At 37.1% G+C, this 10451-nt stretch overlaps 1 protein-coding gene and 1 long non-coding RNA gene across 2 annotated transcripts; both read right to left on the bottom strand.

Annotated features, from left to right (window-relative positions):
* Window positions 1-1500: 1500 nt before the first annotated feature.
* LOC119986393 (probable methyltransferase PMT14) lies at window positions 1501-6807 on the bottom strand. Its single transcript, XM_038830937.1, has 7 exons — window positions 6638-6807; window positions 5493-6153; window positions 4960-5170; window positions 4148-4430; window positions 3028-3414; window positions 2407-2484; window positions 1501-2014 (listed from the first exon to the last, which is right to left on the bottom strand). The coding sequence occupies exons 2-7, from the start codon at window positions 6132-6134 to the stop codon at window positions 1783-1785; spliced, it is 1833 nt and encodes a 610-aa protein (XP_038686865.1). The 5' UTR covers window positions 6135-6153; window positions 6638-6807; the 3' UTR covers window positions 1501-1782.
* A 1266-nt stretch (window positions 6808-8073) lies between these two features.
* On the bottom strand, window positions 8074-10449 carry LOC119987156. Its single transcript, XR_005465388.1, has 4 exons — window positions 10152-10449; window positions 8919-9006; window positions 8708-8796; window positions 8074-8579 (listed from the first exon to the last, which is right to left on the bottom strand). It is a non-coding gene; the product is annotated as an uncharacterized LOC119987156 (long non-coding RNA).
* Window positions 10450-10451: the final 2 nt, after the last annotated feature.

Here is a 10451-nt window from a genome sequence, read left to right as displayed (position 1 = left end):
TTGCGTCCTCGCCCAAATGTTTGCATGAAGTACACAACAGTTAATAATAATCTCTAATAAATCTTACACTTGGTAACATTGCTACTTTAGTTTTGAGCCACAATTTGTGGCTGTGGAGGAGAAGTAACCACGTTATGTTTTTGTTTTCTTCCCGTTGGAATTTGTACTCTTCTGTGGATTCAAAATTATTGAGATTAGCATGCACTCTGCATGATTAAATCTACAAAAGATTGGATTATGTCTCCCACTTAATCATGTTTATCTTTTCTTGGACAAATGAAAGAAGGATAGGTACCACTTGATATATATATATATATAAATGGTCAGTTTACCCCTCTATAATACTCTGTTTTTAGGAAGTTTGGGGTCTCCATCGCATAAACTTGGTTTGTCCACTCATTAAACAACACAGGAAATACAAAACTCTGTTCAAATCAAAATGATGATGGTTTGATGGTTGGTGGGTTCGGGTCAATTATAGTGAAGATGCAATGCACATTGTTCACCAGCCCACAGATTGAAGACCATGGTTTGGATACCAGATCCTGGACGTGGTGGCACTCATTGAGAATGATAAAAGCCCTCTGAGACATGATTTTCATGCACCAGGACTTCTGACACTACCAAAGAAAGTACAATCAGTGCATGCCATAACAAAGTCAATTGTTGAATAGTGTGTCATATTGGAGACTATTCAACAAACCTCACTTCTAGTTAGACACTTAGAGCCCACAGATTGGACATCAAGGACTTGAACAGTGTACCATGAATGAAATGATTCCGACACTTGGCTGCATCATCTTGTCTTTTGTTGACAAGTGACAGAGATTAAGCACCAGAAGGAAAGGAAAAATGAGCTTAATTGACAACCTTGGCTAAGCAGAAGCAGTACGTATTATGACCCAAAAGACTGTTTAGGTGAAAGTGATCATTACTAACCATTCTGTCCTAGGGTACGATAATCTTGGTGGGTTGTTGTCCAGTTGTCAGCCATGAAGAAGTGATGTGCTCAAGATTTGCTTGTTGATTGTGTGGAAATGGTCTACTATCAGAATGATGAGGTTTATTGATGACAAAAGAAGGTACTTTCTGTTAGTTTCCAGCTTCGATAGCCACGGCAGAATATCACATGCCAGGTGACACCGGCAATTGTAACTTTTCCAGGAAATGGAGAAAGAAAACCCCATTTTTTCCAGAAATCCAGAGTCTCTCATTAAAGTCATGCCGTCAACTTAGCCCACCCATGTTGGCAACAAGAAAGACTAATGGGCATGATGGAAGTTAAACTCGCGACCTCTAGCATTTATAATGAGTTACCACAGTCAATTTCACTATCTCAACCAAAGCTTATCTCAACCAAAGCTTATTTGTTGCAGAAATCCTGAGTCGTTCAAGATAACCTAACTATATCTGTATCATGTAATTGTTCAAATGGATAGCCTAGAACTCTAGCAATAGAGACGCAGAGCTACAGTATAACATCAACATGATCTAATAAAATTTTACTTGGAAAAGAGAAATTCATTGATCTGGGTACTTGCTATTTGGGGAATTGAGATGTACAAGAATATGATTGTAAAGTTCATCACATTTTTGAATCTCAACCTGATAATCTGGGCAGATACATAAATTATGCATCATCTACATCATCAATAACACAAATAAGAAAACTTACATATGCCATCTCTAAAGTCGGAAACTCTTTGTTCCTTCACTAAGAGCAGTATAAATCAGCATCATGGTATTGTAATTTGCAAACATATTCACCGTTAAACGTTGGTTCTATTCTTCACTTGATGTGCCATTGCCACCAACCCAATATTGTTTGACAGCAATCAATATCTTCTCCGGTACCAGGGGACCGTCCTCATGATCCATCATTTTGATATCCCATCTCATCCCCCCAGCAATTTTCCTAACCTCGTTCAATGCATCGACTTCATCCCGGAGAATGACAGCTCCCTCAGGCCGCAAGATGCGATCCATCTCCAAAAGAATGTCTTCCAGATTGCATCTGTCAAAAAACGCACATCAAAGGCAATGAATAGAGTATATTTCGGGAGCTGTTATAAGTGATCTCAGATTAGTGCAAGAGCATTAGTTTGATGAGCTTGTTTGCTGCTTCACTTCAACAAACAAACTTATCTAATTGGTGAAGGTACAATGACTCAATGAGTCTGTTGAATTTTCCCAAATACTACACTTCTGTTGCAAAGTCATATTTAAAATACTAAACCGAAACTGAACCTAGTTTGGCGAGCTTTGTCACAGTGTTTTCTGTTCTTTGTACATCCATTTTGAGAGCAAAGATTCATACTCCTTCGATATTTCAATGCAAAGAGCAACATTTGGTTCATTACTACAAAATAATGCACAATTTTGGGAAAAGTAAGAAGGGAGCTTTACTTGTTCCGGTACAAGCTGAATACACCATTAGCATGAATGAGGTCATATGTCCTCGGGTACGTGGAGAAACCTTCACACCTGAAAAAGAAATTTGGTGGGTTTATCTCTCACTATTAGCGTTATATTTCATCCATGTCAATAATTTAAAGATGGGATATGTAAAAATGCAACAAATAGAATTTACAGCTTCTTAGGTTTTCCTTATTATTACATCCAGAAGAAAATGAATGCATCTTAAACAAGCAACCCTAGAGTGTTTTTTTATTAACCTTTTATTTTTCCTACTTCCCACTTTGTTTTTTTGGCCAATTTGCAAGACTATAAATCCACCAATCACTAGGCCTTACATAAATCCAACATTTCAGTAGCAAGCTATCACTCTGATGATCATTAAATCATGAAGAGAACCATTTGGACAAAAAGATCACACTGTGGGGAGTTAAGCTGCTTAAATCCAGTTACGATTTATTAAATTATTAGAAAGTCTTGTATCCATACTGCAACTAAACTCCACGAATTTTTGGAGTTCGACTAAAAACACTCGCATAACTGAAAATTTATATCCATTATGGTGAATGAAATGAACATGGGAAAAAGAAAGGATGGTTCAGGAGGACATACCAGTCATGATATATTCCAATCAGGCCTCTTTCATAAATAACGCCTAAAGTATTCTTGGAAATTGAAGGCACAACATTCATAACCCAAGACTTGGGGGATTCAAGCGCTGCAGCAAATCCCCCAAGGCCTGCATTCATGTCCATCACATTTCGATATCTTGCCGTGCCAATTAATTTATTGGTCCTTTTATAAGCATTCACATGTTTTTTCCAAAGTTTATTGTCCTTTTCGTAAGTTTCAGCTGTGACCCCATCAACAAATCCCTTGGCTATGCGGGGTGGTACTGCAAAAAGTCTAGCTGGAAACTTCTGCAATTCTCCTCCCGCAACTTCATTTGTACTAGCTACCTTGGGGAAAGGAGTTATGCATGCCTCCATTTCCTTGTACCTGAATTTTCCACAAGAGAAAGTATTGAGAGAATAAGAAAGGCAAATAAAAATTGAAAGGACTACAGCCAAAAATTGAAAGAAACAGCTTTCTGTTGGTTCAGGCATGGCCATCTCATATTCTCATGTCCCATTATCAAATCGGAAGTTTAAGCTAAGGTTAACCCCTTATTATATGTAAATTCTAACAAAATCAAGATACGACATCCCGAAGGCTTCAATATTTCATTGCAAGAAACATAAAACAGAGATCAAAATAACATGCTACAAAACACTAAAAATTTACTAATTAATTCAACCTGATATAGAATTTATTAACTTCAGCCATGCAAATTACATGTCTACGAACATATGAAATGACTAAATGCTTAATCCTGGCTTGGAGCAGGAAACAAAATGATCAAATTCTTAAATCTCCTTTTGCACTTATACTGTTATGCATGCAATACTAAATGTAGCATAACCTTTTCTTATAGCACAAATTAACCTTCTGTTTACCAAAGCACAGGTTAGTCATACAACACCAGTACCAAAATCCTTAAGGAATTATACATTATTAACAGAATAAACAATAACACAACCTGATGCTCATATGACTAGAGTAAATAATCTTGTTAGCCTTTTTTTCTTTGTTATAGATCTTATTTCTTCATATATCCATGTCACGGTAGTAAATTCATGACTAAATAAACTTAAACGTGTAAGCAAAACCGAGGTGAAAGTAGCTGACTAACCACACATCATCAGCATCCCTAGATTTACAGATATTTTCAGAATTCTTCCTGCATGATTTGTCATTAACTCTTTTTCTCCATATAGCAATATCTCCCTTTTCATACTTCTTCTCCCAACAAAGAAGTTTAGCCAGATCCTCAATCTTACTTTGCTCAGCCTCAAGTTCCTCTTTTGATCGTTTCCATGTCTGATAGTAAGTCTTCCAATTAATTGGAGGGCCTGAGAGAATCCAGAATCCGCCAGGTCTGAGGACTCTATCAACTTCCATTAGGTACTTCCCTTCTGCAACCAAAGTTCATACTTGAATGGTCATAAACTTGCCAGAAGCACATGGAGGCAATTTAAAAACATCAAGTTCATATATATGCAGCATCAAATATTACCAGACAAAAAATACTATATTCTAGACATTTATGCAGAAAAACAAAGTGGAAAGGCAAGTTATTAAATCAGGTTTCTACTTCATAAATAGTAAATACGACTACTGTTATGCTTTCATGAATATATATACACAAAACTATTTATGATGAGTATAGGAACTCAAGAAGGATTATTGCCTTTTGACATTAAGAGCAAACAGGAAAAATGATTTTGGTTGCTAAAACAATTACAAAAGTCTCTACCACAGTACCACTAACAAGGATAAGTTACAACTTACAAGGTTCATCAGCTGGTCAAATAATATGTTGTCCTAATTCTGTGATATGCTCTATTTTGAAGAATAAGAATAAGCGAGTAACACAAACAAAAGCAATGGCAAAAAAGACCATGTCTTACTATACAACCTTGACGTTAGTACTGCCAGCCTTACCATTTGAGGCCCATGGTATCAAACATCGAGAGCACTGAGCCATATCAAAGGCTCTTGATGGGTATGGAAGATGAATTGTTCCAAGAACACCAATAACAGCAGGTACACCTCGCTCCAGAGCAAACTGTACCTGTGCTTCATGATTGTCCCGTGGTGCAAAGGACATAGCTAACACATTCCTCTTTAGCAGGTAAGCACCCCAGCTGGCAACCTGTATTCACTTCTTGTCATTAGCTCAAGAAATCAGAACTGTGTCTTCATCAAAAAAGAAAAAGAAACCAGAACAGTTAAAGAAGTACGAATTCAGTTGGTAGAATGAAGAATTGCAGAAAATGTCACAGAAGTAAAATGTTTGGCAAAATAAGCTGAGAGATTAAAGATTAAAGAGTACAAATTAATGGGAGGAACAGACCAAAAAGAAAGGAAAAAAAAAATAGGGCTGGAGGTATATAAAATGAACACGTAAAACCATAAGTAAATTGATTTATGCTTGATGAAAAGGATAAGAATCACATGAAAAGAAAAATAATTACCCCACAACCAGTATCCAGAGCTGTTCTTACAGAACCATCTTTGATTGGAATGACTGATGCAAGCTCATCAATATATGCATCTGCCCCTTGAGGGAACATTGTTCCTCCGCCAGGAAACTTGAACACATTACCTTGGAACTGCACCCAGTTCTGAACAGCCTTCTCTACCGTAAGGCTTTTATGAGGAACATTAGCATAGTGCACATAGTCACGGCTTTTTGGCCAAGTAAATGGGGTCTTATACCCATTTTGTGCTGGAATTAGACACTTCAACTTTTCCTCTTCTGGAGGGCAATGTCTTTCCCTGTATATCATATTCTCCCGAGGGAAGCTCATTGCCCGGTCTTGCTCTTGGCAGGGAGTATAATCAGTATATCTCATATCACATGGCTTAAACACTTTAGTTTTTGGCTTCGAAGGTTCAGTAATCTCTACATCATTGTGATGAGTTTCGAAATTCAAATTCCTGAAGACAGTGCAATCCATCTTTTTGGTTACTTCCAAGGCTATGCTGTCCCCTTTTCCAGAACCACCCTTTTGCCATGCTCCCAGAATGTAAAAGAAACAGCATAAACCAATCACAAGAAATATAGATAGCGGGCCTCGTGATCTATGGCCTGCTGCGTTATGCTTAGAGGCCATGATAAACTTGGTAGAATTCCTAGAGCAAATTGTATGTTGAATAAAGTTAGATAGCAATAAATTATCAGAGATTATCGATGAAAATAAGTACAAGAAACATAAATCAGATGCTAAATCAAGCTAATATGGCTATAAATGCTGAAATCAACGGATACTAAAGCAGAGTACGAGGAGCAGTAGAGATTAACAGAAGGAGCCAAATCTATATAACCCACATCAATCGAATACTTCTCTCATGTTCTCAAAAACCACATCCACACATCTCGGGTTTTGTAAAGTTAAAACTCTTTCGAGAGCTTCGAATTGATACGAACTCGATTCGATATCAGCTATATGCAAGAATAAAGAACCAAACTTGCAGGCCAAAAGGAAACTGAAATGACTGCATGTCACAAACCCAGAAAGGAAAACAGAGAACAAGTGCACAAATCTCATGAGATCAACTGAACAAGCAATACCAAACACAACTATTATGCAAATGGAAGATGTTTTGAAGTGTTAACCTGAAACTGGAACTCTTCAGTAAGAGCTGCTTCACTTGAATCCCCCTCTACTGTGCTGCAGGCAAGTAGCCAGTGAAAGAGAAGATATTTCAGTGTATAAATATATAGCTTAGTTGAGAAATAAAAAGGGTTTAAAAATTAATAGATTAACCCTTCAGCGACGAGTTCGTGTCTGGTTCTTTTCGAGTTATCAGCTGTTACTTATAAGATATATATTAACGATATTCAGATCCACTTAAAAAGGGAAAAAAAAAACTTCATGGGGGATTTTCTTGTTCTTTTTGGAATTTTTTTACTGTCGAAAAAAGTAGAATAATTCAATGCCCTGCAAAAACAAAGGTATGTGTAGTGTATCTATGTAATTCGGGGTCATGTAGTGGAAACTCTCTGTTTTCTAAATTTAAAAAACAGATTGGACGGTAAAATGAGAAATTGTCTGCCTCTCTGCTGCAGGGAACCCTAACTCTGTATCTATGATTAAAAACTTCACTTATTCTTAGCTCCTGTGACCATGTCCATGTGACAAGGATGGCTATCCACTCAAAGTTAATTGTGAAAACTATGGACAAAGACAGCAATTAAATGGGATTGGGTTGTGGACTGTCCTCCATTGCTGATCACCTTTTGCAACCTCTCTTGCCGACACTATTCAAGTAAGGCAGTGTTTGGATTGATTTACCGGTAATCAATAGAATAGACAAATATTTGGTTTTCTGTTTTTCCACAGAAGACCCCATCAATTAAGGAAACAAATCCTATAAATGAATTTTTATCCAGAAATGAGAGCCCATACTAGGCAGTGGCATGGCTTTCCATTCAACCATCATGGTTCAGGTCCCCACTCCATGTGCTATTTGCACTCTTGACCTTTTTAAGCACTCATCAAGTCCAAGTACCAGCTGGAAAATTCCATTTTCCACTGTTTGGTTAAGCGCAATTAAATAATTGTTTTCAAAAACTGCGAAACCATCCTGAAAGAAAGAATCTTTCACTTTCTGAGATGGTAGGAGAGCTGTCTGCATTTTCAACCCTCTGTCCATTCCATCAGCTGTATGTTTCATCGATACAGATTCAACACGAGTGTCGGATACGACATTGCACGAATACACCGACACGGAAATTCTCAAAATTCTAAGTATACGACACGTTAAAGACATGACAAATGAATATTTAATAAATATACTTTTAAATTTAATTCATATAAATATCCAACTATAAATCGTTAAATCAAAATACTATAACATCATAATAATCATAAGATCGAAAAATAATTATTAATTTCACACATCTAAATCTTCAATTGGATTTTCTACGATATTCTCCATCATTCGATAATCAAAAATTGATCATTTAAAAGGATTATGAGTGGTCATTGTCTATTTGTAATAGGGGTAGGAATGATCAACTTTAAAGTTGACCATTTAAAGTTGAATATATTTGTTTTGAAATGTCGGACACGCATGCACCGCGTGTCCGACAATAATTTTTAAATATTAAATAAAAAAGGAATTGCATGACATGGTGACACAAGACCGACACGCGTCGGGCAAGTGTCGTGCAAAAGCGAGTGTCGGACACTTGCATTGGCTATCAAGTATCAATGCAAGTGTCCGTGCTTCCCAGGATTCAAGTACTGATCAGTATCATTACAACACAAAGAAACAAAGTCGTTTGTTGTTACTCCATGCTTTTCTAGCCATTACAGTCCATGGTTCATCTCCACATTAAAATGTGTCCAATTTTGATATTTCTGTCCAGACAATGACACATGCCGATGAGAATCCTAGTTCAATTGTTCATGAAACTGCATGATCCTTCGCTCCTTTCATGGTCGTAAATCTCATCAAGATGGGTATATAAGTTTTGTCCATACAAGCACTTTGAGAGAGCTGCAAGTATTCCCAGAGTGCCTCCACAACAAAAAAAATCAGGGGCTTAGGCTCTGCAAGAACAATGAATTTTGAATTGTATCAGTTGAGCTATATAAGACTGCATTCAAAGTCGACCAGCACGCCAATGTTTAACAGAACCAAAACCTGGAATTTTGAAACAATCAATTTTGCAGCTTACCAGCCTTCAACTTGCCATGTCGTTGATTAGAAGTTATCTTTATTCCTTCCCTTGACTTCTTCGCGTCCTAGAGCTCAGAGAGCATTTAACTACAAAAGTTGAGAAATAAACACCATGAAGGTAAAGCAAATGCTAACCTTCATATGCCAGCAACGGATTGGAAAGTACTGTTTTACGTAACAAGTAAAATGCACACTAGCATCTTTCATACCTTGCCATCCCCACACCACTTTCATCTCACCCCTCACCAGCTTTGGAAACCGATCTACATGAGAATCTTCCTGTATTAACTCCTCAACCTACATGTATAAAGGAGACTGATAATTAAAGCAAATCATTGAAAGCAGAAATCGCTGCCTCTTAATTCTTTTTATATGCGAGAGGAAAGAAAATAAACAATGTTACAAAGGTTTTAAGAAGCACAAGTGTGAAACTTGGTTTCACACAAGAGTACAAATCAAAAGGGTACTGTAAATTTTTTCAGAATATCACAACAAAAATTCCCATCAAGGGCTTATATAAAAAAAAGAAGAAGTTCCCACTTCACACCAAGGTGAGAAAGGGATACATCTTATGAGGTAGAAAAAGAAAGACACTATGAAGTGATCCAAGTTGCAGATGACAAAATGTACAGAAGAATACCAAATGGCCTTCTAACAGTATAAGGCAATCAGATGAACAAGTTTGTCAAGCATTCTAGAAAGGTTAGAAGCCGAATATTACTTGAATGATGAAAAGTGAATCATGTGACTCAACTCAATGCAAGTATTTTCCAATTTTGCAGGTGTTAGGTTGGCTTCATGACAATAGGATAAAATCCTAGCGCAAGGAAACCAGATAGCTTGGTACAAACAGCTTGAAAGAATTGTAAGTTCTTAATATCTAAGCTAAGATAAACGAAGGTCCACAGAAAAGTAACTCTCAATTGGTTAACAAGCACAAAAAATTATAAAAAGGTTGACTCATTGTAACTCCCATGACCTGCATAATCTGCATAAGTTCGACTAACAGTTAACCGTATCATCGTGTCATTGGATTGCAAACGAATCACAAGTTGAAGTTCCAACGGGAAAACAAATAACAATGAATAGCAATAAATCCCTTCAGTAACTATCAACATCTTGAGGAAACCAAGTGTCTATAAATTAGAGTAGATAGAGCTAAAACACACACATCAAGATAGTTAAAAGCCAATATAATGACACAACAACATTCTCATTCTTTTCATCAATGAAGTACAATCACATCCCACAAAGAAAGTTAAGAAAATACAACACAGAAACGCAAACCCTTCTAATATCTACATCAACCAAGTTACCAGGAGAAAAATCTATAGCACCAAGTAAATTTAGAACTAAAAGCCAAAAGAGATAGACAATTGGAAACAACACAGCTACAAAAGAATAAATCAAATTGATAAACGGGAAACACGAGAATTACTGACCTGAGAGAGAACCAAGGGAGTCTGAACCGCTATCGCAGAAGGGTTTCTGAGTGGGGTTGAAGGAGACCAGGAAATTGCAAGCGTGCGATGTCAAGCATCCAAAGGAGCCTCAAGAACTCTTCTTTTGAAGGGAGGAAATTTCCCGGTGGCTTCATGATTGAGTGTGGAATTGGTTAGTCAAGAAGGAGAATGTTTGGGCTTGGATTTTAGGCATTTTTTTTGGAGTGGAAGACATCGGTGATGGTTTGATGGATCGAATAGAGAAGAGAAGAAAGAAACTGGAGAAGAAAAAAAAAGAGA

This window comes from Tripterygium wilfordii, chromosome 20 (genome assembly GCF_013401445.1).
Source record: "Tripterygium wilfordii isolate XIE 37 chromosome 20, ASM1340144v1, whole genome shotgun sequence".
Classification (NCBI taxonomy): Eukaryota; Viridiplantae; Streptophyta; class Magnoliopsida; order Celastrales; family Celastraceae; genus Tripterygium; species Tripterygium wilfordii.
Note: the sequence above shows the minus strand (reverse complement) of the source record. Positions and strands in the feature narration are given on the sequence as shown.

Bases quoted from the DNA above. Each gene is read 5' to 3' on its own strand.
- LOC119986393 (XM_038830937.1), bottom strand. From the start codon at position 6,134: ATGGCCTCTAAGCATAACGCAGCAGGCCATAGATCACGAGGCCCGCTA. The intron at 4,431-4,959 runs GTAAGGCTGGCA...CTTTGGTTGCAG, and splicing joins GATACCATGGGCCTCAAATG to AAGGGAAGTACCTAATGGAA. The intron at 3,415-4,147 runs GTTAGTCAGCTA...TGGAAAATTCAG, and splicing joins AGGGATGCTGATGATGTGTG to GTACAAGGAAATGGAGGCAT.